The 20,352-nt window shown below is 35.8% G+C and overlaps 1 protein-coding gene across 2 annotated transcripts in view; it reads right to left on the bottom strand.

Annotated features, from left to right (window-relative positions):
• Positions 1 to 15,345: 15,345 nt before the first annotated feature.
• Positions 15,346 to 20,352, bottom strand: part of DCN (decorin) — a 36,498-nt gene continuing 31,491 nt past the window's right edge. For both annotated transcript variants that reach the window (XM_057742021.1, XM_057742022.1), the window contains exon 8: positions 15,346 to 16,067. In XM_057742021.1, coding sequence (XP_057598004.1) covers positions 15,873 to 16,067 — 195 coding nt within the window. In that variant the 3' untranslated portion in view covers positions 15,346 to 15,872. The remainder of the gene's footprint in view (positions 16,068 to 20,352) is intronic.

The raw sequence follows: 20,352 nt of genomic DNA, 5'->3' as shown, positions 1-20,352 counted from the left end.
ATTTGTTTTTCCACTATTTGAATTAGTTTCTTTTTAAAGAGCAGCAATTACCCATGGGATGGTTTTCTCTTTCTGTTTTTATTTGTCATAACATTGAACTATTCATACCTTTGTCCTTTTCCTTTGCATTCTCTCCGCAGTGTTAATTTACCTCTTTACTGTATCTGAAACTATCTTATTTTTATCATAATGTGTTTTCATTTCTTTAAACTCTACCTATCACCCAGATCTCTCTTTCCCTCTATCTTGGTATCTTTTGTTTCATACATGCTACTATTTCAACATTTACTTAGAAAATTTCTGTTTTCTAGATAAATGATTTCAAAGCAGGGATCCCCCCCATGTCCATTCAGTTCTCCTTTTTATTGTATGCTAAAGAATATTTTCCTAAAGTTCTAGCTGTTGTAACAATGTTTTCTCATCCTTGAGTGATTCCCGTTCAGGCTGGCATCTTGCCCATTACCAAACACTTCAGGTTCTTCTTGTCATCTTTTTCTTTCCTTCGGGTTTTAAAAAATAATCCTTTTATATATTAAGCAGGGAAACTAAGTGGTGTGCAGCATTCTGGTCTTTCACAATGATTCTTAGAATGTGAATTTGCTAAGCTAAGGAGGAAATTCCTGGTTCCATCACCTGGTCATCTTATCTTTCCAGATAAAATGAAAAGAGGAAAGTTTCAAAAATAAGTTACAAAATCAAATGTGCATCATTTCTGTGGCTCTGCCAAGAAACATAAAAACAAAAAGCTTCTGTAAGTTGTTATAAAAATGAACTGTCCATTTCCAAACTTACGTTTTTGCATATGGAATACCATTTTTATCCATTTTGTATGTAACTTGTTGAACTCCAATCCCAAAATTAGTGCAAAAAAGTATTAACTAAGGCATAAGTTTGAAGAATATGAAAGCTCTTGTTCCTCAGTAACTGACTCTAGATAAATAGTAGTGTTGGCTCTTTGACAATGATCTCAGCAATATTTTTTTTTAAATCTGTCTCCTCAGGCAAGGGAAACAAGAGCAAAAATAAACAAATGAGAGCTAATCACACTTAAAAGCTTTTGCACAGCAAAGGAAACTATCAACAAAATTAAAAGGTTACCTACTGAATGGGATAAAATATTTGCAAATGATATGTCTGATAAAGGGTTACTGTCCAAGATACAGAAATAACTCATACCACTTATATTAAAGAAAAAAACAAAACAGCCCAATTAAAAAATGAGCAAAGGATCTGAAAAGGCATTTTTCCAGAGAAGATATACAGATGGCCACTGGGCACATGAAAAGATGCTCAACATCACTAATCATCAGGCAAATCCAAATCCAAACCTCATACCTGTCACAATGGCTATCATCAAAAAGGTAAAAAATAACAAGTGTTGGCAAGGATGTGAAGAAAAGGGAACCCTTGTACACTGATGGTGGGAACTAAATTGGTCCAGCAACCATGGAAAACAGTATGGAGGGTCCTCAAAAAGTTAGAAATAGAACTACCATATGATCCAGCAATTCTACTCCTGTGTATATATCCAAAGAAAATGAAAACACTAATTTGAAAAGATATGTGCACCCCAATGTTTATAACACCATTATTTACAATAGCTAAGATATAGAAGAAACCCAAGTGTCTATCAACAAATGAGTAAATAAAGAAGATGTGTGTTTGTGTGTGTGTGTGTGAGAGAGAGAGAGAGAGAGATGGAATGTTACTCAGCCATAAAAAAGAATAAAAATTGCCACTTGCAACAGCATGGATGGACCTGGAGGATATTAAACTTAGTGAAATAGGGCCAACAGAGAAAGACAAATATTATATGTTAACACTTATATGTTGGACCGAAAAGATAAGAAAAATGAATGAATAAAAAAAACAGAAACAGATTCACAGATACAGTGAACTAACTAGTGGTTACCAGTAGCAAGAGGAGTGGGGGAAAGGCAAGAGAGGTGAAGGGGATTAAAAGATACAAACTACTAGATATAAAATAAGACACAAGGATGTAATATACAGCACATGGAATATAGCCAATATTTTATAATAACTTTATATGGAGTATAATCTATAAAAATATCAAATTACTATGTTGTATACCTGATACCTATATGTATTGTAAATCAACTATACCTCAATTAAAGAAGTAGTATCAAAGCAATACACTGTACAACTTAAACTTATACAATGTCGTATGTCAATTATATCTTAATAAAAACAACCCCCTCCAAAAAATAGTAGCGTTAGTTTCGTTACTCTGAAGAACAAAGAACCAGTATTTTTTGGTAGGATAATTGCACCTTGTCGCCAGCCAAATATGAGTGTTCCAGTTGCTCATTGAATAGGTTGTATTAGAAGTATTTTTACTTTTAGCCATTGTCATAGGTACATGGTAGCATCTCATTGTTTTGTTTTCTGTTCGTAAGATAAAATTTATGTGCATAGTAAAAGCGTACAACATGATTCAATAGACATATACATAGTGAAATGGTTACTATAGTTAAGCTAATTAATGTATCTTCTCACAGAGTCATTATTTTCTTTTCTTTGTGGTAAGAGCATCTGAAATCTACTCTCTTAGCAAATTTCCAGTATTCAATACAGTATTTTTAACTATAGTCATCATGTGATTTTAAACAGCATTTCCTTGAGGACTACATGATCTGTACATGTAGTACATGGTTAATCTTACCACGTACTACATGGTAAGTTATATATTTTCTTTCATGAAATGTCTGTTCAAAAATTTGTCCATGTTTTGAAGGTTGTTTGGTCCTTCTGAACTTAAGCTTATACATATACACACACACACTACGCTCTGGATAAAAGTATTTTGTTAAATATATGTATTGTAAATGGTTTCTCTCAGTCTGTAGCTTTCTTTATTTTTCTTAAAATGTCTTTAAAGAGAAAAAAAATTTAATTTTGATAAAGTCCAACTTAATAACTTTTTCTATTATGGTTCATGTTTTTTGTATCTTATCTAGGAAGTCTTTGCTTGCTTCAAGTTCACAAAGACTTTCTTCTATGTTTTCTTCTAGAAATTTTATAGTTTTAGTTTTTACATTATATTTATGATCCCTTTTGAGTTAATTTTTATGTCGAGTTTAAGGTAATGGTCAATATGCTTTGTTTTTCATACCAATATCTAGTGTTTCAGGACCATTTGCTAAAGTGCCTTTCTGTCCCATTTCAACTTGTCATTGTCATTGAAAATCACTTCACTGTATATGTGTGGGCTCATTTCTGGCCTCATCTCTTTTTGTTCAATTGCCTTTTATATCTATCCCTTCAATAATGCCACACTGTAGCTTCACAGAACTTTTTAAAAGTGCAAATGCTCAATTTTTTTCCTCAGAAAAAGAGCCTTGTATCTACTCAGTTGTTTGCATTTTCATGTAAACTTTAGAATCAGCTTGTCAATTCCTATGTAAAGTCTTATTAGAATTATGATTGGAATTGTGATGAATCTATAGGACAATTATTGTACAATATTGAATTGTCAAATGAGGAACACTGTAATTGTCTCCATTATTAAGGTCTTTGATTTCTATAAGGGATATTTTATAGTTCTTTATGTCTATGACTTACATGTCTCCTCTTAAATTTATTCATGTTTTCAAACACACATTTTGTAATTCTAAGGTAAACAGAATAAAAAATTTTTTTTAGATTTTTGCTGCTAGTAAACAAAAACTAACTTGATTCCTGCATATTAACCTTGCATTCTGTGATCTTGCTAAACTCACTTATTAATTTTATTAGGTATCTTTTATTGTTATCTTAATATTTTCTGTGGATATGTTCAAGTCATCTTCAAATATAAATGGCTTTACAGCTTCCTTCTAATCTTCATACTTTTCATTTATTTTTCTTGTCTACTGCATTATCTAGGACTTTCTGTACAATATTTAATAGAAATGGTAAAATTAGTCATTCTTGCTTTTTCCTGATCTTAGGGAAAATTGTCCCACCTTCTAATATCATCACTTTTGGGGGATAGGATTTCAACATATGAATTTTGAAATGTCACAAACATTCAGTTCATGACAGGGAGGGAATGGATAAGTGGGAGGATGAGGGAGTAAGCCAGTGAAGGGGTAGAGAAGATACCAATGAGAATACAGAGCAGGAAAATAGACCTTCTTCTTCCCCAGTTCTGTTAACAATGCAACTCCTTGTCCCCTGTTAATGGATGAAGCCTATGTTTAATTTTATTTCTCTGTCAAAGCCTTTTAAAATTACTTATTCCTTGTCTCTTTTTCTTATCATAATATAAACCAATTCCACTGTTGGTTGTAAAATAGCAATGAGATTATATCAGGGAATACACTTGTCAACCAAAAGCTGTCATTTCAATGCAAAGAAGCATTGCTATCACTATTGTTATTATTGCTATACTGAAAGAAAGCCCAGAGGATGAGTATAAACTGAGAGATGTTAACTACACTTATTGTGGTAATTGTTTATAAAATATATATATACACACATATATGTTTTGTAAACACCAAATCATTATGTTGTACAGTTGTCTCTCAGTAACCACAGGGGATTGGTTCCAGGGTCTCCACAGATACCATAACCTGTGGGCACTCAAGTTCCAGTCAGCCCTCTGTATCTGCAGTTCTGCACCCATGAATTCAACCAACTGTGGATCATATGGTACTATACGTGTTCATTGAAAAAAAAGTCCATGTCTACGTGGACCTGCACAGTTCAAGGGTCAATTTTACACCTTAAATATGATATGATGTGTCAATTATATCTCAGTGAAGCTGGAAAAAATATGTTCGCCCATGTGAAAAAATAAGCTAAAACAACTTCAGACCAGTTTGCTATTTGCAGAGTCAAAAAGGACCAAGTTCAAGCAGTTTTAGCAACCTATGAGAAGCCTGTGTTTATATTATTATCTGATTTCCAACTTTTGGCCACTAGGGCCAAAGGCATTCTTTCTCAGAGGGAGTTTAAAGTGGACTCTGGATATATGAGAAAATGTAGGCTTTGTGAATGTGACAGTAACTTTTACATCCCAGCAGTGTTGTACAACCCACTCATGAGTAGCTGAGTTTTTGCACTAACTTTCCCTTTCAGAATCTATGAACTCTATCGTCACTCATGTTAGGTAAATAGATTTCTAGTGTATTTATCAATGAGAGTTGCTGAAGCTAGGAAGAAATACCAGAGGAAAAAAAAATCCATCTATCAGTCCAGATGGTATGAAAAGGATCTTAATCAAAATAACAGCATTCGTGAACATCTGGTCTCATAAGCTTTGTTTATCATTTCATAGACCTCAGAAAAAGCTGTGTGAGTTGTAGGTGGCCTGGTACTTCTCACGATGTTCCAGATGTTTTTCCTGAAGTCAAAGACAGGCACAGGAAATTTGTTTAACATTATAATTTTAATCATGAACAGGGACACAATACTTTTGACTTTCATTTCCTCTCAGAACCTTCTCAGATATTATCTTTTTATTCATTTTTAAAGTGTATTGAAATAACATCTCACTTTCACATCCCACCATTATTAACTACAGGAAATAAAATATGCATTCTTTTGTTTTTATTTTCTCCAGACCTAGCACAGTTCCTGTCATATTCTAAGTCCTCATGAATATGAGAATTAAATAAAAAGATGAATGAATGATCAAGTTAATTAAAATTTTACTTTTTCTCTTATGAGCATGTTAAGATTACAAGAAGACACCCCCCTACATACACACCCCCACACATATACGGTTTTGTGAAAAGATAAGAAAAATAAATTATTCAAGAGAAATGTTTTATATTTTTCATATATCAATGCCAGAGCAAATAACCTTATGGATTCTTCATAAACTAGTGATCAATAGAAGTTATCACAAAATTGTCTATGCTGGGGATTCCATGAAATAATGACCAGCTGTGAAATGTATACGTGTCTCCGTGGTTTTCTAGTTAAACGAGTTGGTACAGTGCCTAAGGCCCGCTGAGACCTCTTGCAGTTGGAGGAACATGCTTTCCTTATAGTACAGGACTGGTTATTCATAACTGTCAAACCACCAGCAAGTTATCAATCCACATCCAAGGCAGGCACAAAGCCGTAAGTTTGTTAGTGGGAACTCTTGAGGGAAACAGCAACTAGACTGTGCTTTTATATAATTTTTAACTCATAAGAGAAAACACAGGGATTTTTTTTCAAAAACAATAAAATGCTTTCTCCTCAAGAGGTTTTTCTTGGTGGTGTTGTTCAGGCACAGACTGTTTTGGAAAAGCTGACGGGATCTTAGCAAAGGCATCCAGAGGGAAACATATAATATGTTTATTTATCTTAGAAACCACAAGAACATTGCAAAAGGCCAGAACTGGCCCTGTAAAATGTGTTGCTAACATGTACAGTATGACTGCTTAGTTTGGATAAAGTCAAATCATTTCTGTGCTGATAAAAGAGAGCAGTCTATATTCTGACATCTCCCAAATTTACATCGACAGCCCAACCCTCTCCCCTGAGCTCCGGACTCCTAGATCCAAAGCCTCTTTTATAACTCCTCATAGAAGTTGAGTAGGCCTCTTAAAAGGAACAAATTCAAAACCAGACTTTGGATTTCACCCCTCTCCACCCCAGCCTCCTTCAGTGTTCCCCATCTCAGTCAATGATGACTTCATCCTCCCAGTGGCTCAGGCCAAAATTCTTGAAGTCATCTCTGTCTCTCTCCTTTTTCTCTCACACCCCAAATGATCTCTCAGCCACCCTTGTCCTCTGTATTTTCAAAACACTTCCATATTGTGACCCATTCTCACTGCCTTCGCCTCTGATAACCAGGTCAAAACCATCATCATCTCTTGCTTAATTACTGCAACAGCATCCTAAATATCCCTCCTGGGTCTGTTTCTGTTTCTGGGTCCATGCAACCTAAGGTACCCTTTCATAGACAGTTGAATCAAGTCATTCCTCTGCTGAAAACCCTTCAATAGCTTCCTGGCCTGCTCAGGGGAAAAGAGAGTCTTTAAAATTGCCTAAAATGTTATACAGGGTTTAGGTTCCCATTACATCTCTGACCTCATGCCGTATCTTGCCTCTCCTTATTCATTTTATCTGTTCACATTTGATCTCTCTGCTGTTACTAGAAACTGCCATGCATCTTCCTAACGTTGGGCTCCTTTTTTGGCTTGCTTCCTTCCGTCGTTCATATCTCTGCTCAAATGTCACTTTATCTGAAGGTCTTTTTCTGACCCTCCTATATAAAATAGCAAGTCCCATGCTCTCATGTTCCTTATTCCCTTATCCTTTACTTCCTCCTTTTTATTTGTCATGCCCAGGAAGGTCTCCTCCCACTGTGATGTCTGCTACATGAGGGCAAGACATTGTTGCTCTATCTCAGCTGCTAGGGCAATGTCAGACACACAGTAGGTCTTTAATAAATGTATGCTGAATGAACAAAGTGATATGTGCTAGCAGATATGTCCGGCCTGGATAGAGGGTTTGCATTATTTTGATGTTTGACTAGATTTAAAAATCGATTTGTGTTCCTACGCTTGCCTGTGAAGGCCTGGAAGCATGAATTCAGCCCTCACAGTCCCTATTGGAATAAGGAGGCTGGAGGGCAAATCTCCTAACCATCAATGACTAATCAATTGTTGGGAGTCATGTACTCAGGGGGCATTTCAACCAGTCTTTCTCTGATTATCATGCATTGTGGGGGTCATTGGGACTTTCTCTTACTTCAGGTTCAACTCCATTGGAAGGTTGTTTTACATTCCTGGATGTTTATGTTTGATTTTAATAAGTTTAGTGTTTTTCCTCTCTTGGTTTTTCTTTGTTTTCCACTGTTACACTTTGTAGTGTGAAATTGACAGTCTGTCGCAGACCTGTGACTTGAAGTAACTGTGACAGATGGTGCACTAGAATACATAAACAGATCCCCTGAAAGTCTTTAGCAATACGTGTGGGAATTTAAAAATGAGCAGCAAAATCAGAAATGAAAAATCAACTCAGCCACCTGTAACACCTGTTCTGCAGGAGATGAGAGTCTGAAGGGCAATGAAGTCTTGTAAAGAGTTAACATGTACATTGAGGGGCAGTCTTAGAACAGGCCTCACTGGAACTCTGGATGAATGAGAAAGTGCTGTATATGTGTTTTTAGTTTTTAGTTTACTTAAGGGATCAGGCATCTCTTTGTTGGCCTGGAAGATAAGGGAATGAGATCCTGCGTCTGCAGCTGCAATAAACTGTGGAATGGGGAACTGTACTATGGATAAGGAGGAAGGAAAAAAGTAAAGGAAGGTATGGGGATGACTCAGTAAAATGAGTGAACCAGGAAAAAACGTGGACACCCAGGTTATGCCTGATTTATGTGATGAGAATGACATTGCCAGATCAAGATCATTGAAGAGGAATGCATGAAAAGAACATAAACACTGTGTTCTGGAAAATTTGGGTCACTTGAATATGGTAAGATGACAGCTCTTAAGACAAAAAGATATACAGCCTAGTCTAGCTTGAATGTATGAAGGCTGCTTACCCAGCCACAAAGGGGCAGGGCCAAATTCATACTTTCCAACCTCTTGTGTAAACCGCACACAGTCAAACAAAAATGTTAATAAAAAGGAAAACAAAAAATAAACAAGCATTTTTATAAAGATGAAAGTGAGTGTTAATTGTTGAATTATGTCCCCTCAAAAATGGGTGCAATATCTACCCCCTTGTACCTTTGAGTGTGACCTTTTTGAAAATAGTTTTTGCAGATATAATCAGATTAAGATAAGGTGTACTGAATTGCACTGGGGCTTAATCCAATATAACTGTTGTCCTTATAAAAGAGGAGAAAAGACAGACACACAAGAGAAAGAGGCCATGTGGAGATGGAGGCAGAAATTAGAGTTATGCTGCCTCAAACCAAGAACACCTAGAGCTACCTGGAAGCTAGACGAAGCATGGAGGGATCTCCCTTACAGCCTTTGGAGGGAACATGACCCTGCCGACACCTTGATCTTGGACTTTAGGCTCCAGAACTGTGAGAGAATAAATTTCTGTTATTTTAAGCCATCCAGGGTGTGGTACTTTGTTACAGCAGCGCTAGGATACTAATACAGCGGGGACAAGGGTTTTGTTCACAGGAGCCAAGCAATGGCAGACAAGAGACAGACATGGTCCAATGGGAAATGAGAGGATTCTATTGCTTTGTTCCTCAAAGTACAGACCAAGAAAGACTGAGGAGCAGGAACATTTCTGTGAGCTTTTTGAAATGCACAGTCTCAGACCCACCCTAGACTTGAGACATAATTTCTCTTGAGATGACTGCAGCCCAAACTATGCAGCCTGGGGTAAAACAGCAACAGCAACCAACATATTTAAGCCCTTTTCATGTGTTAGGCTCTGATCTGAGAGTTATACTCTATGTTAACCCACTTAATTCACACACCAACCTATAAGGTATGCACTATTATTCTTCCCATTTCACAGACGTGGAAATGAGTCACAGAATGGTTAAGTAACTCTCCTAAGTCATGCAATAGCAAATGTTGAAGTCAAGGAAATGAGCCACGTTGATCTTTATTTCAAAGGAAAGATATACAAGAAAGAAGTTGTACTGATACCTAAGAGTGGGTTGCTGAAGGGTCAGGCCTCTCTCCCCAGGGGATCTGAACAGAATTAGAAAGTTTTACTGCTGGGAAAGGTGTGTTGGAGTATCTATCTTGCAGAGGAAAGTCCCAAATCTTCCCCATCATTCTATCTCTACTCATCCCTCACCCAGCTGTAGATTAAGCAGCAAGGTAGCTGCACTTTTTCCCCTGCAAGAGGAAACTACAGCATGAAGGAGACAAGACTAGAGAGGAGAGTGCAGCATTCAAGGTCCAGCTCTGAAAAAATTGTCTAGAGATGACATAGACCTTGAACACCACATGCCTTCCAATAGAAATTACTTTTCCACTGTAGTCATGAGAGTGGGATCTCTTGACGTGTAAGAGAGGAGAAGAAGAAAGACATTCCCCCCCTCCTACTGAATATTCTGGGAAATTGATATTTTGTGGGCCAACAAGACTGTGGAAAGAGAAAAAAAGGCCACTTCTACTAATGTTATCCTCAGCTCTGTGTATATCAAATGTAAATATAAACCACTGCCTCTGCTTCAGAAGAAGGTAGGTAAAGGAGTAAGCCCTCCTTTATGCCAGAGGATCAGAGATGATGTGCTATGTACACATCTGAGTGGTTGAACTTAGTCACTATGTTGAATAGCCCTTTCCACCTAATCTCCATGTTGAACCCTCAAACGTTCACTGAAACCCACTTCAACAGTTACCTGCTTAGTGACGTCTTTCATGCTCCTCTGTGCTTATTCTCCTATCCTTGGAAGAGCTGATCAGCTCTCCTCTGAACTACTGCTGTAACTTGCATATACTCCTATGATAAAATTTATCCCTCTGTATTTCTGTTGTTTGGTTAAATGATTGTGTCCTTTGTTAAACTCTGATCACCTTAAAGTCAAGGAAGGCATCTTATTCATTCTTATATCCCTAGTGTCTGGCACAGAACGAGTAAATACTTTTCCATGAATAAAAATCTACTGTGTTCCATGAATAAAAATCTACTGTGTTCCATGAAAATCATATTTAAAGTCATTGGGAGTATTTAGAATATGATATCAACTAGTTACATATGACTATTAACTTAAAATTCATTAAAATTAAATAAAATTTAAAAGTAAGTTCTCCAATTCTATCACATTTCTAGTACTCCATAGCCATATTTGGCTAGTGGATACAGTACTGAACAGTATCGATATAGAACATTTTCAAAACTGAACAGTGTTGTAGAATATTTTCTATTTTTATGAACAAATTTATCCTTTTTGAAATGTGAAAACACTAATTTGGACTGGTGGAATTGCCCATAATTTTATAGTCCTGCACAATATTGCAAAGAAGATGGAAGATGCTAAGGATGTTCAGTGATTCCTCATTGTTGAGCACATTCTTTGCTAGAGTAGCAGAAGGCAACACGTAGAAGCGATGGAAAGTTGGCCTTTCTTACTTACAAGCTGTGTATCCATGGGAAAATTACTTGACTCCCTGGGCTCCCTTTGCTCCTCTGTATTAGGGATATTAAATAATGATACATAGCCTATGGAGCTGTTGTAAATATTAAATGAGATAATTTACATACAGTTAAGACATAGTATTCAGTAAATGATAGTGAGTATCTTTATGGCACCTGCACCTCAACACTCTAACCTATTAACACAATGCAGGGGAACTGGTGAGAACCATGGATAGATTCCCGTCCTGATTTTTAGGCCTATCACCTTTGGTCTTGATGTGCTATGAACTGTATAAACTGTTGCAAAAGCAAAGGCTGACCCTAACTGGATCAGGGCTATGATTCTGACTCTATACTTCTTATATCTCAATTTCATCATCTGTAAAATAGAAATAGTACATTTTTTAATTTTTTATTTATTTTTATTTTTTTATGTGGTGCATTTTATTTTTTTTATATTAGTTTTTTTAAAGAACTTTTATTGAGATACAGTCAACAGACAATAAACTGCATATATTTAGAGTGTACAATTTGGTATCTCAATCTCCCAATTCATCCCCCCCAACCCTCCCTGCTTTCCCCACTTGGTGTCCATATGTTTGTTCTCTACATCTGTGTCTTTATTTCTGCCTTGCAAACCGGTTGATCTGTACCATTTTTATATAGTCCACATATATATGTTAATATAAGATATTTGTTTTTCTCTGTCTGACTCACTTCACTCTGTATGACAGTCTCTAGGTCCATCCATGTCTCTACAAATGTCCCAGTTTCATTGCTTTTTACAGCTGAGTAATATTCCACTGTATATATGTACCACATCTTTTTTATCCATTCATCTGTTGGTGGACATTTAGGTTGCTTCCATGTCCTGGCTATTGTAAATAGTGCTGCATGAACATTGGAGTTCATGTGTCTTTTTGAATGATGGTGTTCTCTGGGTATATGCCCAGCAGTGAGATTGCTGGGTCATATGGTAACTCCATTTTTAGTTTTGCAAGGAACCTCCATACTGTTCTCCATAGTGGCTGTATCAATGTACATTCCCACCAACAGTGCAAGAGCGTTCCCTTTTCTCCACACCATCTCCAGCATTTACTGTTTGTAGATTTTCTGATGATGCCCATTCTCACTGGTGTGAGGTGATACCTCATTGTAGTTTTGATTTGCATTTCTCTAATAATTAGTGATGTTGAGCAGCTTTTCATGTGCCTCTTGACCATCTGTATGTCTTCTTTGGAGAAATGCCTATTTAGATCTTCTGCCCATTTGTGAATTGGGTTGTTTGGTTTTTTTGATATTGAGCTGGATGAACTGTTTTTATATTTCAGAGATTAATCCTTTGTCTGTTGATTCGTTTGCAAATATTTTCTCCCATTCTGAGGGTTGTCTTTTCGTCTTGCTTATAGTTTCCTTTGCTGTGCAGAAGCTCTGCAGTTTCATTAGGTCCCACTTATTTATTTTTGTTTTTAATTTCCATTACTCTAGGGGGTGGATCAAAAAAGATTTTGCTGTTATTTATGTCGAAGAGTGTTCTTCCTATGTTTTCCTCTAAGAGTTTTACAGTGTCTGGCCTTACATTTAGGTCTTTAATCCATTTGGAGTTTATTTTTGTGTATGGTGTTAGGGAGTGCTCTGATTTCATTCTTTTACATGTAGCTGTCCAGTTTTCCCAGCACCACTTATTGAAGAGGCTGCCTTTTCTCCATTGTATATCCTTGCCTCCTTTGTCATAGATTAGTTGACCATAGTTTATCTCTGGGCTTTCTATCCTGTTCCATTGATCTGTATTTCTGTTTTTGTGCCAGTACCATACTGTCTTGATCACTGTAGCCTTGTAGTATAGCCTGAAATCAAGAAGCCTGATTCCACCAACTCTGTCTTTCCTTCTCAAGATTGCTTTGGCTATTCGGGGTCTTTTGCGTTTCCATACAAATAGTAAAATTTCTTGTTCTAGTTCTGTGAAAAATGCCATTGGTAATTTGAGAGGGATTGTGTTGAATCTGGAGATTGCTTTGGGTAGGATAGTCATTTTCACAATGTTGATTCTTCCAATCCAAGAACATAGTACGTCCCTCCATCTGTTTGTGTCATCTTTGATTTCTTTCATTAGTGTCATAGTTTTCTGAGTACAGGTCTTTTACTTCCTTGGTTAGGTTTATTCCTAGGTGAAATAGTACATTCTAAAGGAATTTTTGTGACAAGTAGACATGGTCCAAAAGAGCCAAACACAGAAGCTGGCAATTTGTTGTATGCGCTAAATAAATGCCAGAAATATCTATTGTTGCTACTGTCATTGTTGTTGTTTTTCTCTTTCTACTAGGATTTACCTCGGCAGTATTTTCAGTGCTAGTTTATTGAATGAATGAACAAATGAAAGAAGAGAGTATGCTAAAACAATAAATAGCCTCTTTCAGTTATTGGTGGATAATAGACTATGAATAAATATCATTAACATGATCACTTGATAGTCTGCCACATAATTAAATAGCTCGTTTACAGAGCTTTGTACATTCCAGACAGTAACTGGTGTGAGGAGAATATGACTTTAACTGCAGCAGCTTAGAGGTCTGTGCTCTCTCATGAGTCTTATACCTATCCAAATATTATTTTGGTTTTCTGCCAAATTTATGTACAATACATAACTGACTGCCCATTAATATTGACAGTGTGCATTTTCTGTTTACACTTTGATTTTTAATACAAACCACATTTCTTTCACTAAATAAACTCTGCTTTAGTCAGGCCATTATAAAAACAGTCTGGTGTTTCATAATGGAAAACCAGATTTAGCTAATCATTTGACAAATCTTCATCAAATATTTTTGTATTTATTAGCACCTCTGATCAATGCAGAAAAGTCTAAAATAATTGGGGTCAGAAAAAGTGCCTGGGATGACAAACGATGTAAAGGGAAGGCTTAGCTGAGCCTGGTGGAATTTGTTCAATGATCCTACGGATACATTTACAGTGTTGGATTAGTTATTCTCCAAGTGTCCTGACCAGATCCATTCCCCTCCCTTCTCAGCTCTGCCCCAGGAAGAGCTTAATCTCTCTGGGTTGATGGCTGTCTTCCTTTTAGGTTTGATCAGTGGAAGGATCTGAAGTAGAAGGAAAGGAAGGTAGATCCCGTGCTTCAGTACTTCACCTCTGTTGGATGCTGCATCCCTCCTGGGACATGGCTGCCTGGGCATGGAATGCTTCTATAGCTGTCCTTTCACTTTGTTCCAGAAACTCAGTTTCTTCTGTCCATTTAGCCACATGGGCGGGAATGCCTTTCCTCCATTGCCCATTCCTTGGTGCCTCGTGACCTCTTATTTCATGCAATAAACACTGCACACACTCTAGAAAGTCCCTTCATTAAATTATCCTGGTTTAAATTCTCTGGAGTAAACTCTGTTTTCTATCAGACCCTGACTTGTACAAAGGTTAAAAGAGAAAGCTCCACTGCCAGGTATTTACCAGGTATTGGACTATAGGAAAGTTGTTAAACTTCTAATTTCCATTTACTTTTCTACAAAATGGGGATAACAATAGTATTTACTCATTTACTCTATAGGGTTATGAAGTTTTTATGCAATAATGAGAGAGAATCTCATGACTTTTCCTGAAATTTTGTGTTAATACGCTTTTGTGTGGGGGTGAATGATGGAGGAGATTCGTATTTTGCAACCACAAGGGAAGCCAGGCTGAAAATGTAATGAAGGAAGGCAACGCTTTCTCTGAAAGAATTGCAGAGAAACGCTGCTGAAGGCTCATTTAAGAGCAGGGCTGTTCCGTATTTCCCTTTATAGTTTAAACCAGTTTGGATCTGGGTTTCAGTATTTGCAATCAGAAAACATCCAAGGTTATAGAAGATATAAACTGCTTTCACACATTTACTTATTAGATGGTGATAGCATAAATATATTTTTTGATAAATATTTACTCGGTAAATCAGCCCATTCCCCTTGTTGAATGGTATGCTTTGATAGCTATTTCTAAATTCTGCAGAAAAAAAATTCTAAAATCGAAGGTTTAAATGCAGGAAATGTTTCTAATACATCTAGTAAAGACAGAAATTTTCAGGTGAGCAGTCTGATTACACACACAACAGTTTTAAAGTTGATTTAGTATTTAGTAACTGAAAATACTGGGTTTTTTAGACCAATAAGAAAGTCAGTTATCAGCTTAATACCGAGCATACATAAAGTTATAATGCACAAATGTCAAAGGACAGAGGTAGAATACATACCTAAGAACTTGAAAAGGTGTGCTGTTTTCATCAAAGAAGTGATGTTTACTCTTTTAATAAAATTGAGGTTAGGGAAGATTTACAATTACACTTTTATACAAGAGTAATTTTAAATGTACTTGTGAATTTATTTTTTTTCAAAATAATGACATTAGCAACAATTTTATGTAGACTGTATTGAATTCACACATTCACAGGAGGCTTTATCAGTAATAATGGGGATGAATACATTGCTAGACTATGTCAAAGGACCTGATCTCCCCCGCCATGAGTTACAGAAGATTGATACCATTTTTATTTGATTCCTTCTGGAAATTAAAAGTTCTACTAAATTGTTTACTCCAAATTTTACATTTAGTGAAACAAGAATATCTGCAATAGCTCAGTTAACATCAATAATAAGCTTCAAAGAAGGATTCTGAAAATGCCAGGCAAAATTTTTTTTTTATTGTAGGCAATTATTTAAACTGCATATTTGGCTTTACGCATAATAAGTCATGTGGGAAAAACATCCACATTGCAGTTAGGTTTCCAGTATCTAGCTTCCTTTTTTTTTTTTTTTTTTTTTTTTTCCGAGCAATGACATTTACGGGATTTTGCCAGGTTATAAAAATGAGGGCTTTCTTGGGAGCTACTTGTAGTTTCCGAGCTGAATGGCAGAGCGCACGTAGACACATCGGAAGGTGGATGGCTGGATCTCCCAGTACTGGACTGGGTTGCTGAAAAGGCTCACCCCTGAATAAGAAGCTTTTTTGGTGTTGTAATGCGGTGGGCAGAAGTCATTAGAGCCGATTGCGGAGATATTGTTGTTATGAAGGTAGACAACCTGCAACCCGAAATAATGGCACATGGTTATTTTCCTCTAAATATATTGAGACCATCCATGTAAATACTTTATTCTTTTTTAGTACACTCATCCTTCAGTTTAAATACCTTAATACTTTTCAAACGAAACTTTTGATTTCTCTCTCTCCCTATCTAATCTTGCTTTTCCCTTCCTTAGTCTTCCTCATCTCAGTATATGGCATTTCAGTCTTTCCAGATGACTCAGGCTAAAAATACTGTCATTATCCTCGACTCTCCCTGTCTCTTCCACTCTCTGCCCAACCATCAACAAGTCCTGCTAGTGCAACCTTCAAAATGCACACATAATGTAGTTCTTCCCCCCCATATCTACTCCTACAACCTTATCCAAAGCCACCATTATCTCCTTCTGGATTACTGAAGTTGCCCTGACTGTTCTTCCTGCTTCCTCTTTTGCCTTCCTGAAATCCGCTTTTTCTTTCTTTCTCTTTCTCTCCCTTCCTGCAATTATTTTAAAAAGTAAACAAGTTATCATCTTTGCCTCGATATCCCAGCAGCTTCCCATCTCATGCAGAGTAAAATCCAAAGTTCCCACAATGGCTGAGAAATCCTATATGATCTGGCATCCTTTTACTCCAAGCTCATCTCTCCTCACTGTTGAATCCAACCACACTGACCTAGAGAAGCAAGTATGCTTCTCTTCTCTAGAGCACGGCCCCTCCTCAGTTTGACACACACTGTTTCCTCCTTCTGGCATAAACTTCTCCAAGATGTCTGCAAGGCTTGCTGACTCACGTAATTCATTTACTCTTACCAAAGAAGTCTTTCTTGACTATCCCATTCTGCCATTTTCTGTTCCAATTATATTTATTTATTTTTATTCAGAGCAATGATCACTATATAACATATTATATGTTTATTTGCTTCTTTTCTGTTTTCCTGCTCTAGAATAAAAGCTCTATGAGATGGGAAACATGTTTTGTTTTGTTTGTGACTTAAACAAAGTAGGTGTTCAATAAATATATGTTGAATGCATAAATGAATGAATTCATGGTTACTTCATAAATTGTACATGGAATATTATGGTCTCAGGGCAAAGATAAAATGATAGACCTTTTAATGAATTATATAAAATAAGGATGTAATATATAGTGAAGTAAGAGAGGGTATACAGTATTAGAACCAAAATTAAAAATCACAAACTCTAAGAAATGTCACCACATTTGGAAAAAATAGACCTAGAAATTTTTAACCAAAAAAATGTATTCTATGTTACAAGTTCTACTCAATGAATATAATGTTATAGTGCATGAGAAATTTTTTCTGAAACATATTTTATGGTTATGTTTAAGATAATGATAATTTGTTCATAGATTTTCTTAAGGAAACTAGTATCAGACTTAAAAAGAATTCTGGAAACGAGTTTTTACTCTCATTATTTATATGTGAATTCTGAAGAGTAAGAAGTGAATTGATCATAAAACCAGGGCTAAAATATAACACTAAAGCAATAATTTCTAAAGCAAGCTGTAAAACCTATGAGGTGCTCCCTTCAAATAATTGACTTGAAATATTGTTCCACCTACCAGAACACTTGCACTCATATGCTGGTGAAAAGGGTCTTGATTAAGAAAGGCTTTAGAAGGAGAACAACAGAAGTGTCACAAAAACAGAAACAAGGGGTATTAAAATCAAAACACTCTCTGTGAGGGGTGTGTGTGTGTGTGTGTGTGATTCTCAAACATCGAAAATTTCTTGTTGTTATTTACCCACCTCCATTTCTTAGCAGTGATTAACAAGAAAGGAGAGAGGTGTTTGGTGAGAGTTTATGGCTACTAGTGACAATGAGAGAAGGAAATATCAAGACATAAAGCAAGTATTAGTCTGTGTAAAAAGGAAATTAAATTTCTAACTTGTTCTATGAGGTCAATATTTTCTTAAAGCCAGACAAAAATCATCACAAAAAAGAAAACTACAATCAAATGTCTCATATGTATATAGACAAAAAATAACAAAATATTAGCAAATTATTTCTCACAACATATAAAAGGACTATTCATCATAGCCTAGACCAAGCATGATTTATCTCAAGGGTGTAAAATTGATTTAACTGGAAATCATTTAATTTAATATAACATAATGAAGGAATGAAGGGCAAAAATCACATGATCATCTCAATAGAAAAGAGAAATCATTTGAAAAAAGCCAGCACATACTAATGACAAAAATTTTCAGTAAACTAGAAATCAAAGGGAACTTTTTTAACTCGATATAGAGCATCTACAAAAGACCTATACCTAACATCTTGCTGAATGGCCAAAGGTTGGCTGCGTTGTTAAAATAGGGATCAGGCTAAGATGTCTAATTTCATCACTTCTATTGAACATTGTACTGGAGATTCTAGCCAATGCAATGAAGCAAGGAAAAGAAATTAAAGGAATTCAGATAAAAAAGAATAATTAAAATTCTCTTTATTTACAAACTGCATGATCCTGAATGTAGAATACCCAAAGGAATGCACAAAAAATACTGCAACTAAAAACAATTTCAGCATGGCATGAGGACAGAAGATAGATTCACAAAAATCAATTGAATTTCTACAAACTAACAACAAAAAATTCAAAAATAAAATTAAGGTGAACAATTCATTCACAACAGCATCAAAAATAATAAAAAATTTAGGAACAAACAATTAAAAATTATAAAACTTGCACACTAAAAATGACAAAATATTGCCTTGAGAAAATAAGGACAAAATAGAGGGATATTCCATGTTTGTGCATTGGAAGGCTCAATGTTGTTATGAGATAAATTCTCCCCTAACTGATCTACAGATTCAATGCATTTCCTATCAAAGTCCTAGCAATCTATCTGAGAAGAAATGAACAAGCTGGTTCTAAAGTTTGAATGGAATGCAAAGAAACAAGAATAGCCAATATTCCGAAAAATAAGAACAAAGTTAGAGGACCTTCATTTCTAATTTCTAAACATAATCAAAGCTACAGTAGCAAAAGGTGTAGTACTAGCAAACAAAATGTGGTATATCCATACAATGAAATGCAATTAATCAATAAAAATGAATGAATTGCTGACACATGCTACGATATGGATGACCTAAAATTACTATGATAAGTGAAAGTAGCCAGCCACAAAAGCCACACATTTTATGATTACATTTATATGAAATGTCTAGAAGAGGCAAATCCATAGAGACAGAAAGTAAATTAATGATTCCCTGTGGCTGAGGATGAGATTGAGAACAATGAGAAATATATAAGAGGGATATTTTGGAGGTAATCAAAATGTTCTAAAACTGGATTGTGTTGATGGTTGAATAATTACAATATTTTGCTAAAAATAATTGGACTATATAGCTGTAGAAAAGAAAGTAGAGTAGGTAAAACCCCTAGGAGCCTCTAGAAATGCAGGTAAAAATGGGTACATGGGTACCAATTTGAGGTGGAAAACCAAGAGTGAGGTCCTTCTGAATGTGGGGCCCTGTGTGAATGTACATGAGATTTGCTGATATTCAACAAAGATTTCAAAATAACATGTTTTAGAATTTTTTCTCTGTGACCCACAATAAGACACACCCTATATATTGAGCTTTAGCATATATGAATCTACACATATGAAGCAAAAATTTTATAAAATACTTACCATTACAGTGATGTTTTCTATTCTATTCAACTTAGTCCCATCCCATCCCATCCCACCCCATCCCATGGAATGTCCCAAATGAAACTATTAAACTGATTTTATGAACTCAGTAATATGTCCAGACTGAAATTTGAAAAACATTAATCAAAAAGGTGAAAATTATCATTCTGAGGTCTAAAAACAGAAACCAAACCAACCAAACAAACAAAAAAGCCCACCACCAGCAAAAACCTTAATAATGACAACATTAGCTATTTTTATTAGGTCTTCCAAGCATCTTGGTTTTACTTGTGACTTCAACCTATGCTTACTCACTACTCTACCACCACCAAAGACCCACTGAAAATGAATCAGCATGAAATAAAACATCTTTAAGTTTCATTTTCATATGTACAATTCTCACACTTTATTGAAGTTGTGATATGCAAATTTAATTTGGAGTTTTTGGCACAACTCAATAAAATAAGAGATCAGAAATTTATTGACATTGTTGACAGCAGAGTAAAAGATAAACCTATTCTGAACCCCAAAGAAGCTGAGATACTAGATTACCAAAAGGTCAACTTTATAAAATGGTTTTATCTCTAAGAAAGCGTCAATGTAAGGTATAGTTTCTGAATCACTGTGATTTAACTAAGTACCTAAGG

This window comes from Hippopotamus amphibius, chromosome 7 (genome assembly GCF_030028045.1).
Source record: "Hippopotamus amphibius kiboko isolate mHipAmp2 chromosome 7, mHipAmp2.hap2, whole genome shotgun sequence".
NCBI classification, from domain to species: Eukaryota; Metazoa; Chordata; class Mammalia; order Artiodactyla; family Hippopotamidae; genus Hippopotamus; species Hippopotamus amphibius.
This window is presented reverse-complemented; position numbering and strand designations above follow the sequence as displayed.